The 14,579-nt window shown below is 46.3% G+C and overlaps 1 protein-coding gene and 1 long non-coding RNA gene across 3 annotated transcripts; one reads left to right on the top strand and one right to left on the bottom strand.

Annotated features, from left to right (window-relative positions):
* The first annotated feature begins 14 nt into the window (after positions 1–14).
* cdc42se1 (CDC42 small effector 1) lies at positions 15–14,264 on the top strand. 2 transcript variants are annotated; one of them, XM_086193571.1, is made up of 4 exons: positions 15–133; positions 6,148–6,525; positions 9,916–10,020; positions 10,548–14,264. In XM_086193571.1, the coding sequence occupies exons 2-4, from the start codon at positions 6,376–6,378 to the stop codon at positions 10,614–10,616; spliced, it is 324 nt and encodes a 107-aa protein (XP_086049697.1). In that variant the 5' UTR covers positions 15–133; positions 6,148–6,375; the 3' UTR covers positions 10,617–14,264. The 2 variants fall into 2 exon arrangements, with proteins under 2 accessions (XP_086049697.1, XP_086049698.1); XM_086193572.1 differs by lacking the exon at positions 15–133 and adding an exon at positions 546–830.
* Positions 5,527–8,233, bottom strand: LOC147240237 (uncharacterized). The gene is made up of 3 exons (XR_015111250.1): positions 7,787–8,233; positions 7,016–7,132; positions 5,527–5,879 (listed from the first exon to the last, which is right to left on the bottom strand). It is a non-coding gene; the product is annotated as an uncharacterized LOC147240237 (long non-coding RNA).
* Positions 14,265–14,579: the final 315 nt, after the last annotated feature.

Below are 14,579 nucleotides of genomic sequence, written 5' to 3' on the forward strand. Positions count from 1 at the left end.
ACTCCTCAGGCCTGCAGGAGGAGGAGGGGAGGAGGAGCTGGGCTTCCTGGTGGAGCTCCACCTTGGAGGTTGAGCTGCTGCTGACTGATCGCAGCCGTCAGTCTGCTGCTGATCGTCAGTCTGACCGTCTCTGGTGAGTCGCTGCTCCTCCAACACTCCTCGTCTTACTCAGATGTTTGGTGTTTAACCAGGGTTGACCTCTGACCTCACGCCCCCGATGGGACGGGAGGATTCTGAAGGAGGTTTCCAAGTACTTTTGGTTATGTAGTAGACAGGATTAGTACTATTACAGCCAAAGTGACAGTTAATGATTTACCCAGCAGACATGTTGTTTTAGATCTGTAATAGCACATTTGTGTGTGTGTGTGTGTGTGTGTGTGTGTGTGTGTGTGTGTGTGTGTGTGTGTGTGTGTGTGTGTGTGTGTTTAAAAGTAAATGAGGACTTTTGAAGTGTTCAGTCATTCCTGGGAGTTCATGGATGCTGGCGTGACACTGAATGTTAGATTTTTCGTTTGAACAAGACTGTCGATGTGATGACCTCAGAGTTCAGTTCCAGCTCAATTAGTGTGGCAGATGAAGCTCACTTAAAGTTCCAGTTCAGTTCAGTTCAGTCCGTTTAAAGTTCAGTTCAAGTTCTGGTTCCAGTTCAAGTTCCGTTGCCGCTGAAGTTGGATAAGACTTCCTGTGTCCTGTAGGGTGTTTGAGCTCAGACTCAGACTTAACATTTGTTGGAGATGGAAGTGTTAGCTTAGCTTGGAGCAGAGAAAGTGCTAGCCTAGCTACATCAAAGTGGAGGGAGGTGAGACGAGCTGACGACCACAAACGCAATCGTGAGTCCCTTGTTAATGATTATCGACAACAAGAGCAAGTTGACTTTGGCTAGAAAGCTTTTAATAGTTTTAGTACCCACTTTAAAGCTAAAACATTTCTAATCTCTATTTTACTCGCCTTATCAGTTTTGCTACTCGTTGTTAGCTGAAAGCTGTGATATCTGGCTGATGCCTTCGCCTGCTAGCAAACATGAGTGATACTGTTAGCAGGGCTTTTTTTCTGTCTTCACCAAAACTCCTGGGTTTTAGATCGATATCTTGCACTTTACTTTAGCTTAGCATGAAAGGAAAAAGGAGCCGTTAAGCTAGCTTCAACAATCTTAAAAAAGAGAACTTCAGACAAATTGGGTCCTTTGCTACAATTCTACAATTCTACAGTTTCATTTAGCGGACGCTTTTGTCCAAAGGGACGTACAACATAAGCAAGAATTCAGACTGAAGGAAAAACCCATGGTAGCGCCAAAGTGCTTCAGTTGTGATTTGGTCACAGGTACTGCCACTGCATCAGTAACAACCACAAAAACGACCTCTGCGTTACGTTCAAGTGTCAACTGAAAAACAGGACATTCATAATGGACTTTGCTGATGTTTTCTTGCAGTTTGAAGTACAAATATTTGTTCTGTACAGTGTTTGGTCCGTATGATGTTTTAATTTTCATGGAAATATTTACACGTCTGCTGCCTCCTTTAAATTCCACGATGACACTGGAGTCCCAGACGGACACCAGCCGGATCCTGACGCAGTCCTCAGGTTGAGTCAGTGTTTTGTACAGAGGCCACATTCTCCTCAGACCCCCCCCCCCCCCCACACACACACACACACACACACAACCAAACTCTGATGAAACACACCTCATTTTCTCTTTCTTTCCAGCCGTTCCTAGATCTTTAGCGTGGGTTGTAGCTCCGCCTCTATCTCTAGTTCTGGTTCTGGTTCTGTGAGACTCTTCCCTCTCTCTCATCTGAGCTCAGCCTCACCCAGAAGCCAGTTGGGGATGTTTCTGGGTTTCCTGTTTCTAGTTCTAGTCGTGGTTCTGTGTGACTCTTCAGATGAGTGTGTGCTGAACCGCTGGAGATGGACCCCTCGGTTCTGGTGCTGGCTCTTGATTCAGTTCTGGTTCCGCCTGACACTCCGCTGTGTGCTGGGTCCCAAGAGGTGGTACCAGGATGATTTCAATGACCCAGGCATGCTTCTCTGCCTATGTCTTGCTGTGGGGTTGTTGCCATGGCAACGTCAGCTTGTTGAACTCTGATCTTGTGTGATTTTATTTTTAAAACCAAACTGGCGATCAGCTGGATGGAGAGGAAGTGTGTGGTCTCGGGAACAGGAAGTGAGTCCAAAGGGGTGTCTGGACAGGTTGGCGAGCTGTCGCCGCTGGACTTTGGCTCCAGTGTTTGTTGTTGTGGAGTGAAGTGAATTTAACCTTCAGCCTCGACACACACACACACACACACGCAGACTGATTTATTTCTCCGGTCCGTGTGGCGGTCAGGACTCAGGGGGCTCGTTGGAGATGTTTCAGCTTCACAATGAAGTCTTTTCATTCCGATTTTTAACGGTTGAAAGTTTGCGGCTGGTCAACGGTCACGGCGAAGTCAGCGCCGAGCTTTCATGTCTCCGCTGACACGGAAAATAAAGTCACACCTTTCTGTCTTACTTTCCATCTCCGGAGGTTTGAGAGATGATCAGCTGCTTCGTCGGTACATCATCAAACAGCAGCGTGAAAAATGAGTTCCTCGTCCTGGAGACCACCGGAGGCTGCTGCTGTTGCCATGGTTACAGCTCTGCAAGGTTTTCTGTTCAGTTGGACTGATGTTGTTCTCCCAGTACACAAGAATGGGAGGCATCTTGTGTTCACTCAGCAAACTGGTTCCAGTCCAACAGGAAGTTATCATGGCAGGGATGAGGCACGTTTGTAGTCCAACAGGAAGTGGTCATCACCATGGTTCCTCCACCAAGCCTGAATGCAACGGTTAGCGGTACAAAGCTATGAAGGAACCACGCCACCGTCACATGACTACCCAAAGAAAACATTTTCAAGGGAACTGAACGTCCAGCAAGAACTTGTTCACAGGTTTTACAGCTCGGTCCTGGTAACTGAGGCAAACACACTGTGTGCGTGAACTCAGGGAGTGTTTGAAGAACATCTCGAACATCCTTCTCTTCGCCGATCTCTAATCTGAGTTCAGAGGCTCGTCACCTGATTCCTGTGTGACCTCGTGGCCGCCGTCCGTCCGTCTGTGGTGCGTTCGCTGTCTGACAGAAGCCCCGTTGTTTGTTTGCAGCGTTTCAGCTGATTCTGACCTCGAGAGTCTGATGACTCAGCTGATCACACTGACGCCTCGTCCTCCCTCAGTCTTTCACCAGCTCGCCACCGCAGAGGCGCCGATTGTGTGTCGGAGCACTTTTCACACCTTCAGACGATGTTTTCATTTGACACTATTAAAGTTTCTGTGTCCACTTAAACAAACGTGTGAAACTTTCCTCAACTGAACACGCCGTAACTTTGACTTCCCAAATTCAAACTGACAGCAGTGGTGGAGCATACCATCTTGAAGAGGGGTGTATGAGTGTGTGTGTGTGTGTGTGTGTGTGTGTGTGTGTGTGAGTGAGAGTGTGTGTGTGAGAGTGTGTGTGTATGAATGTATGTTTTCATGCCATCGTTTCCACACAGTTTTCCTGTTCTTCCTGCTCACGCTGACATCATGGGACAAATATTCCCCCACCACACACACACACACACACACACACACACACACACACACACACACACACACACACACACACACACACACTGCTGGTCATGAGGCTTCAATAGAGGCAGGAAACAAACCGCTGCAGTAACGGATGGGGGTCTGGGGTCGTCATGGCGCCACCTGCAGTTAGTTTATGACGCTGTGAGTTTTTCAACAGTCTGATGGAGGAAATGTTGATTATGTGGTTACTAATGATGTGACTATTAATATCGATATTAATAAGCATTTCTTTAGGTGTTTGTTTCTTCTGTGAAAACCTAAACGTTCCTGCAGCCAAACAAGAACAGGAAGGAAGAGGAATGTATCGCGCCGCATCATGGCGGGAAGAAGCTAGGCTAACACCTGAGGACACCATTCGTAAACACTAGAACTACAACACGCTGCTAGTCAGCACGTAGCAGGACTACAACAAGGCTGTATTCTTGCCCCATGGGGGATGCTGGTGAAGCAGTCGCCGCTGGTTCCTCCCACCCAGGCAAACGTTTCTTACATTGAAGGTTCTGACAGAACCCTGATAAACTCTGGTAACGCCTGCGTACGCATACATTCGTGTCATGTTTTAAAATCAGACACCTACAGGACAATTTTCGCTCTTCGCTTCCCTTCATTCGCAGCAGGCTACATGCTAACCTATTAGCAATGTCCTGCTGAGATGACATCACCACAGATCCAGCAGTCGCCGCGGTTCGTCACCAGGTCGTGAGCGGTTGAGAATCTCAGAAGGAGGACAGATGAAACGTTGTAGTTAACAGAGTGTTTTGTTGTGTTGCATCTCAGCAGCTGGTCAGGATGACATCATGATGCGGATGATGATGCTCGTCATCGCCGCCGAACGTCTGGATTCAAACCCTGCAGCCGTCACTTCACATTCCTGCCTCTCGCTGAGGGAAGCATGAAGCTGCTTGTCTCATTCTTTCCTTATCAGCAGCTGAAATGTTCTGGATGGACTCCAGGAGTCGTCCCGGCGGCCTCGGCTCCGGAAATAGAAAGTAGAAGCAGGCGGGAGAAGAGTTTAACCCTTCGTGTCATCTGGAAACAGGGGCGGAGCTTAGCGTCCCCATGACAACGATGGGGTTTAGTGTGGAAGTGGAAAACCGACTCTAGTTGATCAGTTTGGACCGATAAAACCGCGGAGGACCCGTGACGAGCTTAGACGCTGAACCGCGAGTCGATATGATGTCAGTACATAGCATCAAAACCGTCGGCGTAATGGCGACCTTGATCCCCTGATTTTGACATTTCCGTTTTTCCGAAGCGTAAAAAGAGTTTGTCTGATAACCTTCAACAACTCCGTGCTGTTTGACTCAAACATGACCTTTGCTTAACCAAGCGTTCCTGTGTATGTGACATCATCGCTGGTATTTATTGAGGCGCCAAAGATACACGATGATGTATCATATCAGAGGGTCATGTGATCGTGGAGGTTGATTCATGACTCAGTTTCATCTGGAAACATCTAGAAATGTCCCCTTTGTGTGTGTGTGTGTGTGTGTGTGTGTGTGTGTGTGTGTGTTCCTTGGCTGTGTTTGGACCACACCCAGTGTTTACTCATCCTAATGTGTTCGCCATGTTGACGTCGTCTGACTTGGTTCCCAGGCAGCTAAATGAGCTGCTTTTTTTTCTGCTTTTGTGAGGACAATCTGAGTTGTGGGACATTTTTAGAAACAAAGACGCGCGTGGGAACCGTGAGACGTTGATGGACGTTTCTCAAAAGTCACCACAAGTTTGGAAATCATAGAAAAGTTTTGAATGAGAGGTGAAATTACACTTTCAGAGCGTTTGGAGGAGGGAGCGTGGTTTTGATGACCATGAGAACTTGTGTGGGTGCTTTTACTACGTTTCTGGGGGGAAATGTTTCAAGGGGACAACACTTTTAGAAAGCGAGGACATTTTGCATGAGCACTCTGGGAAACCGTAGGTTATATTAAAGAATGGATGAGTTTGGGCTTTTTATTAAAAGGGAAGCAAAGGCAATAAAGAGAGAGGAGGAGGGAGGAGGCTGAGTAGAAAATGGCCACTTTTCAAGGTTCTTTTGAGATTCGTCAGACATTTGTGGAGCTTATAAACATCTCGGTGTTTAAACTTAGGACAGAAAGTAAGAAGAGTCAGAATTTTCCTGCCTGATCAAAGGTTGCTGTTTCCCGAGTCTTCGGCGGGACGTCTTGTTGTCTTCCTGAACCCGTCTCAGCTGGTCAGCACCTGATGGCGACGGACAGAAGCTACACAAGCGACCAGGCAGTTTCCTAAAGACGAGCGTCCTCCATCCTCGCAGACACAGACGAAAGTTTTTAGCTGAATGTAGAGAAAAAGAAGTGAGAGGAAAAATCAGGACTTATTTTTCCTGGTCGTGGTGACGTTGACCTTTGACCGGCAAAGCGTTTCAGTTGGTCGTCAAGGTGTTGCAGAGATACGGCATGAACGAAAAATGGGATGGATGACAAACCATGAAATAAAGCCTTCACTGAATGAGTTAAACAAAACTCTGGAAACTGTTAAAAAAACAACAAAGAAGAAAGAACGAGGAAGTGATTCAATGTCCTCTTCTCTGGTTTCTCCACAGATCCATCCGAAGCTGCAGCGACATCATCATCATCTCCAACGTAGTTTTTGCTATTGGAGAAACTTGAGCCTGGATTTTGGGGGCATTTTTTCCTCGACTTTGCCTCTCAGGACATGTGAGACATTTCCCTCTTCCTGGTGTCACGCAGTGGGCGGCGTTCTGCTATTTGGGTCTATTTGGGTGTTTTTGGTCCTCCGTGTGTTGAGTGGTGGTGCAGTGTCCGGCTGAATGCCCCAGGATTATCCGCAGGTGGCAGTTCTTCCCGTGGCCTGCAGGGCGGCAGCAGAGAGCAGCGGCCAGCCCCTGGAGAGGCGAAGCATCGGCATGAGCGACTTTTGGCACAAGATGGGCTGCTGCATGGTGGCCAAACCGCCACCGGTAAGACACGCATACGCTTAGGCATAACTTCTCTATGACCTTTGACCCGCTGCAGGCCGACACCCTCTTCCTGCTCTGACATGTCTGTTCCCTTTTTTTGCAACTCACTTCGCATAACAAGCCAGGAGGGTGTGTCTTTGTGGTTGCACTAAGAGTGAGAACATTTATGGTGGCGTCCTGAATCCCTGCAGGTTACCCATGATTCACTGCAGCAGAGAGGAAGCTCGTGCCTCCCTGGAGACTCCCTCCCTCCTTCCCCTGTCTGTATTTTTAGGGTTTTCTGCTTGTTCTATTGTGGCACCGCAACAATACACTTTTAATAAACACACACACACACACACACACACTCACACACACACACACACACACTCACACACACAGACACACACACACACACACAGCAGTAACTCAGCAGGAGGTTCAGACTTCAACAAGCAGCTGAAGAAACTTTAATTTCTTTATTCAAACTTAAAAAAAAGACTTTCCTCACCAATACGAAGCTGCCTTGTCGCTGACGTCATCCCGCCGGCAGCCATGTTGGAGGTCAGCTGGTTTTACTGAATGCTGGTTTGAGCCAAACCACCAAAACAAGTTCACACATATTGATCTGAAAACCAACAAGTGTTGACATTAATGTTGTTACGTGATATTTTCCACTGCAGGTTGGCATTTTAATGACTTGACCTGTTTTATGTCCAATAAAAGTCACTTATTTATAAACGCTGAATGTCTTCAGAGAACTCGTTCCCTGGAAGTGGAATAATCACGAGGGAACACAGGAAAAATTGCCAGCGATACAAGTTTCATAAGTTTCATGCGATTAGCACGCAAGCAAACATGAGCACGGTTAAAGCGCCATTGTTTGGCTAACAGCTAATGTTTGTGTTGACGCCTGCTCTTCCACGTTAGCTTGATAGCTTCTTTCTACTACAGGTTTCTCTTTTTCTGTTTTTTTTTTTCTATCTGAACCCAAAATGACGCTAGTTGCTGATTTGACAAGGTTTTTTTTTTTTATCAAACAGCATTGAGGCTAGCTGTTTGTCTTTGTTGGCAGCTATGAGCTGTCTAACTAAACTATCTACACTTAGCTAATGCTACTTGTTAGCAAGCTAGTGCTCAAAATACACCTGCAGGCTAAATAACAGTGAGTGTCGCCTTCACAGAAAAAATTTATGGAAAAACTGGACAAAAGAACATTGGAGCTGATCGTCTGACAGCCTTTCATTCATATTTTTTATGAGAGATTTTTCCCTCAAACTACCTGAGCTGACACCGGTGTTTTGTAGACAGCGACAAAGACGTTGTTCCCTCTCCACGGGGCGAGGTGTCTCCTGACGTCAGCGATGGGATGTTAGCGGAGCTCTGGCCTCATGAATCACGTCATGAATCAACACTTCCAGACTGCGATGTCTGAATGTGACGTGTGTGATGACTCTTATTTTGAAATCCCAGTCTTTTCCTGTGCTTTGATGCTGATGACGCCGTGATGACAGCATGGCGAGCAGATCTGCGGTTGATCAGGTTGAAACAAGCTTTGTTTGGAGTGTTTTTTATTTCGCTGGTTTGATCGGTGAATGAGCAGCGCTGACGCACAAGAATCAGCAGGTCTCGACGGTTTTACTGACTCGGGTGAAACCGTCTTCGATGACTTTAAATAAACAACCCTAAAGCTCCAGAGGACCGTCACGCCACTGCTGTGACGTGTTGTTTGACGATGCTGAGGTTCTTGCATCACCTTCCCACAATGTTTGTACCACTACAGGATCTTTCTACAGGAGGGAACGTCCTCTCGCGGTTCCCTGAAACATTCCACAGCACCAACGACTAAACGTTGACGGCTGTTATTTGCTCCAAGAAAAAGATGTAAAGTTCCAGATGAGTGTGGTGTTAGCAGATGGCTAAGCTAGTTAGCTGGCATGAGACATCTTGTACTGTTTGTATGATAAGCGACTCGAGATCAGAGCAAGACGAGAGCCAGCCACATCCTGGGATTAAGTTACATGTTGCTCTCAAATCGAACAAAATAAAACTTGTCATCAGCTAACCGCTAACTTAGCAGCTAGTTTCTCTTTCAGAAGAACCAGAAACACCTAAATATTGGTGGTGTTATAACCTCCAACGCAAAGATACAAAGATCAGGAGTGTCATGTTCGTGGATGGCTAAGCTAGTTAGCTGATTTTATAAATGTGGTGGTTCTGTCTTGTTCGACTCATCATGATCCAAATATATGGGATCATATGGGACTAGAACCCAGAGCCAGATTAGCCAGATACCAGCTACAGATTACGTTAATGCTATCCTGGGTTGTTCCGTTCGTCTGTTTGCCGCGTTCCTCTCTGTGCTCTTTTCAGAATGTTCTGGGAGTGTTACGCTTCAAACAGATCCCCGTTCAGTTGATTCAGCCATGACCACATGTTGGTGGTTCTCTTAGCGCCTCTGGGCCCGTTCTTGTGAGTGTCATTGTGTAATAAAAGAGACGTTAATGGAACACAACCCGTCTCCTCTGCAGCAGCGGGTCAGAACCTGAGCGCCTCCAGAGAGGAAAGCGCCTCATTCTCATTCTAGGAACATCTGTGCTGCTGCCTGTCAGCTGGATTCCTCAGATTTCCTGGGATCTAACGAACCCAAACGTCCGACCGGCCTGTCAACGCCACGCTTACATAAGAAGCCTGAATAATCCGGAGCAATGTAAGCCTCTTAAATCACATTTAAATTGTTCTGATTGTGGCCAAGTTGTGTTCTGGATCAGCACACGTTTCCCCACACGAGGATTAGCTGGACTTTGGGAGCAGAATAGGATTTTAATGAGGCCTCAGGTGGCGGGAAGCCAGAGCTCAGGACGCCCCTGAACGCAGCGCATGAACCCCGCCTTCATTAGCAGCTGATGGGCGGACGGAGAGTTAAACCGCTGCTATGATTTACAGGAACGTTCCACGGGTTCTTGGTCTTTCCTTGGTGTTCTGTCAGATGTTTGTTTTTCCGACTGTGACTGAGACACGTCTGAAGCTGCGTGTGCAGCCGTGTGATGACACACTCGGAGTATGTGGACGTGTAGAAACACGTCACGCAGTTATGACTGTTATGAACACACACTTTTTTTGGTGCACCTTTTCACTGTTCTTGTGAGGACATCAGAGGGTCTTTACCAGCATCGTGACGAGCAGTGTCATCTGTGACACGTGTGTCAGGTGTAGCGGTGCACATACCTGACACTGCAGGCCGCCATGTGACTCCAGACGTGACAGTCGACGAGCACAGTCACAGAGCGCTGCTGTCAGAGCCACACTTTCAGAGCTGATATAGAAAACAGAACTGTCATTCTGTTCTATATGGTTTAACCTGTGTGTGTGTGTGTGTGTGTGTGTGTGTGTGTGTGTGTGTGTGTGTAGAAGAAGAAGAGGAGGAAGATTGATCGCAGTATGATCGGAGAGCCAACAAACTTCATCCACCTCACACACATCGGCTCTGGAGAGATGGCGGAGGGTCTGCAGCCGGTGAGACTCTTCACCTGTCTGACTGCTCACCTGTCTAACTCTTCACCTGTCTGACTGCTCACCTGTCTGTCTCTTCACCTGTCTGACTGCTCACCTGTCTGACTCTTCACCTGTCTTACTGCTCACCTGTCTGACTCTTCACCTGTCTGACTGCTCACCTGTCTGATTTTCATTCTTTTGATTCTTTATTTAAATGTCAAATACCCTCCAGTTTAAATGTTTTTAAGGTCATGACTTAATTTTGGAGTAAGACTTTAGTTTTGATGATTGAATGAGTGTGAGAGTGTGTGTGTGTGTGTGTGTGTGTGTGTGTGTCTTTAATTAAAATGAAAATTTAGAAACATAAAACTGCAACAAAGATGAAAATAGAAGCTTTCACTGAAATGAGCTCAGTTGAAATGAGGAGTAATGAAATAAACAAAACCTGTAATAGAATTAAAAAAGAAGAATCTGAACTCTGAAACTTCTAAAAACAGGACAAATTTGATCCCACGTGAGTGACGATGTGTGTTATTGTGTGTTTTCAGTCGGGGTCAGTTCAGGAGCAGATGAGGTCAAAAGGCCCGAAGATGAACGGCAGGAACAGCCTGTTATAGGCAGTATGTCGCGTGCCAGCGCCCCCCCCCCCCCCCCCCCCCCGCGGCCAGCTGCAGGGGCGCTGTATCCTCCCCCAGGAAACCCCAGCTGTTCCCCGCGTCCATCCAACCAACAAACCATCGCTGCTCCTCCTCCACCTCAGTGATTTCCTACCAAGCTGGACAGACAATCTGAGTCCAGACGCGAAACCAAAACAAAGACTGCGTCTCCCAGCATGCCTCTGGGCTTCCCCTACTTCCTGAATCATTTGATTTGAATATTTAATCGTCATTCAGAGCGAACAGATCAAATGTGCACATCCCCACCACACGGAGGCAGATAACTACAACACAAGATGACATCACTGGACTCCGTTTCCCAGAGGCCCTTTCTATTCAGGATACCAGATGACTGACAGAAAGTCTGTATTTAAGAACTGAAACTGGAAATAAAGTCTGCAACTGATCCTATACCTTTTAAAAGACTACATTTCCCAGCATTCAGAGAGGCATGTCCTTCTCATCCCAGGGTCCCTGAGGGTCATGTCGGACTACATCTTCATCCTACAGCTGCTCAGGAGTGTTTGCTTCCTGGACTCTAGTTCCCAGGATGCTTCACTCTATATTCCGCATCATTTCTCTTTAGCTGTTTGTTCCTGGTTCTGTTGATTGGTCACATGACCTCAGTGATGACTACACAGGGCCAGCTGCCGCCCCCAATGGTGCTGATGGGTTTGAGCGTCGCGGCAGGAAACTCCCATGACTCCCTGCTACACTGGAGACCATGTGATGATGTCATGTGGCTGACAGAGTCACAGTTCAAAACTTCCTTCAGAAAATCACCCATTTTTGTTGCAGTTCAACATTTCTGACCACGTGGTTCTGGGCCCTGAACGGGTCTGTGGTTGACTGATTTTTGCTCCTTTTTTAACCCCGGGAGCCACGTTGAGACGTTCTGATGACTTTTATCTTGGATTTTTCGCGCTGCCTCTGCAGGAAACGAACTGCTTAGTTCATGATTTTCAATCATTTTGAGTGACTTATTGTGTGATTTCACCGGATGTGAACATTCTTGTTCCAAAGCACACAAACGAACAGTGAGGGAGATTTCTGAAACTTGTCTTCACGTATTTGAAACCCAACCACTGGGACACATCAGCTGTTCAGAACACTTCAAATCACACAACAAAGTTCCTTCCAGCTCAACGGCAGCCGGCCGGAGCCAGGATCCAAGTTCCCTCAGCAACCAAACCGACGAGCAGCCGCAGCTCACATTTTATTTATATATTTAACTGTTCTCTCCTCTCATTGTCTAAATGTTCCGTTGTTTCTCTGCAGAACCATGTTCTCACTAAATCAATTAATTTCTGCCTAAAATGTTTTCTTTTGTTTGTTTTTTGTATCAGAAACGTCCTTTATAAAGTGTGTGTTTGCAGTGCGTGAATCCCAAACTGCCCAAAACTCCTTGAAATGGTCCTGGTAACGACGAAAATTTAAGAAAATCAGACAAAACAAGAGGTATTTAAGTGACTCTGTTGAACTGATTATTTAATTGTAATATTGTTGTTCAATGAAACAAATCTAAACTAAAACACACAGAGGATAGAGATGGACAGAGCCACAAACAGAGAAACGGAGGTTACTGGCCTCATGAATCAATCCGGTTGTGGGGACGACTTCTAACTTGTGGCCACAACATATTTATTCGCTCTCTCCGTGTATCTGGGGCAGATCACGCGAGGCTGTCAAATTACAGACGATGAATGAACAATGTGGGAACTTGTGGAGAATGACATCATCAGTGACAGCTGACTGAAACACCTGCATTTGTCTTTGTGACGTCAACGCTTGTGTAAGGAAACAGACATACAGGTCCTGTCAGACGCACACCAGGGGAAACCCACCCTCAGCTGTTGTGTGTTGTACCCTGGAGTGGTCACTGTGGAAACTGCTGAGTCACGGTGTTCCCCTCACCATGGCAACCAGCCACTTCCTCCCCACGGACAAGACGGAGGAGGCCGAAACATCTATTTAAGGAAAATCTGAGCTGCTTGTGTTTCCTGGCTGTGTTGTGTTCACTGACCCCTCAGAGGGTGGGAGGAGGTGAACTACCTCCCCTGATACTGCTCACTATAAACACCAACTATTTCTGGAGGGGAAACATCAGCCATGTCTTTATTCGGAAAGCAGTTTGTGAGGAACTGAGACGCGTTTCATTTCCTGCAGAAATCTCTCGTATATGAACGCAGCACATTGAGACCTTGACTGAAATCCCTTCTCATCAGTACCACGAGAACAATCAGTGATGGTCTCCATAACTTCACCTATGCTCATATTAGTTGAATGTGTCTGGAACTGCTCAACTTCCCACTGTGTAGCTAGCTAGCAAGCTAGCCAGCCAGCCAGCCAGCCGCACCCGACTACACGACACAGATACTCACTTTTGCTTTATCACGTTGACGTCAGTCGCCGGTCTGTCGAACGGGAGCCAGCTTTTCAGACCCCACTTGAATGCAGCGTCATATCTCATGTTTTCACCTCAGTCGTTATTTTGGTTTATTTTTTGTTTATCAAAGATGTCGTTGATATGATTAAACTGTATTTTTGTAAATTTTTGACATTCTTTCGTTGCGTTTCATACCAACATCTTTGGGTGTAAGCAATAGTTTCTCTGAGAGGTCATGGAGGCGTAGATGATTGATTGACAAGCATCTCCCTGCCAATCACAGTCAGCCAATCTGGTTGTTTGTTTTTTTCATTCAGAATCATGTGATCATCAGATATAACAGACACTAATGTGTCAGTGACGATCTTCCATCAGGTAGATCCAAGAAACATCCTGAATGTGAAAAAAAAGATCGCTGATGCTAATGCTAATGCTAATGCTACCCAGAAGCATCTTGGGTCACACTAACAAAACAAAAATGAAGAAAAACTTTCATTTTTGGACTTTTAGGTCATTGAGTCATGAATATACGAGTCAGCAAGATACTTTGAAAGGTACAATTTGACACTGATCATGTTTCACAGCCACACCAGCAGGGGGCAACATGCTAGCATTTTAACATTCGTTCCAAAGAGCCGAGAGAAGGCCATCGTTGATACAAGCAGCTAAACCTCTGCGTCATGAAGACTTCTGTTGGTTACGTATTGACCATATTTCGAGTATTGGCGCTGTGGCTCACCGTTGCCTCTTCAGGAGCACAGAAGTACTGCGACGGCCTGCTGTTGACCCGTTTGGGAGGTTACAAAGAGAACCTTTAACAGCTGCGTCATCGTCTGTGTTCAACATTCGTGAGCAGGATAAAAATATCAGGCTTCAGGTTTTCAGAGGTTCTGACATTCGCTGTGGAGGAACGTTTCAAAGTTCCGAGATCAAATCAGGGAGCTGAGTGAATTTGTACTTTCATGTTTTCATGCGACCTCCTCTGTCCTCGCGTTTGCCGGTTGTTGATGTTTGGTGCTCGAGTGTGTCGTTTTCTCTGGGTTGTGTGTTATGTAACGTGGAGGAGCACAAATGCACATCGACTTTATTCCTCTTTGTTATGTAACAAATCTCAAGAATAAATCTGCTGTTTCCTGTCCACTCATGCTGATGAACATTTATTTTGACACCGAGGAGTTTCAGCTTTGAGAAGCAGAACTATGGCATTGATGTCTGTGTGGAAAAGCACTTCTCACATTAATATTAGCAAAAATATTCAAATACACCCCTGGAGTAAAAACTCTGTGGTTTCCTTCAAAAACAACTGGAGGCATAAAATAAAAATGCCACCAACGCCGGCTGCATGGCTGCAGTGAAACGATGTTGTCAGAAACAGGCCAGGACGCTCGGAGGGTCTTCAGGTTGACACAAAGTATCAGGCATCATTTAATTATTCAAGAAGAGAATCGTGACCAAACGTAACTCCTGGTTTGAAAAGTAATAGAAAGGTACAACATTTAGGAATAAATGTGCAACATTTTAATCGTCATCCAACCAAA

This window comes from Aulostomus chinensis, chromosome 22, assembly GCF_037954235.1.
Source record: "Aulostomus chinensis isolate RoL2024-O1b breed Wild chromosome 22, RoL_Achi_v1.0, whole genome shotgun sequence".
Taxonomy (NCBI): Eukaryota; Metazoa; Chordata; class Actinopteri; order Syngnathiformes; family Aulostomidae; genus Aulostomus; species Aulostomus chinensis.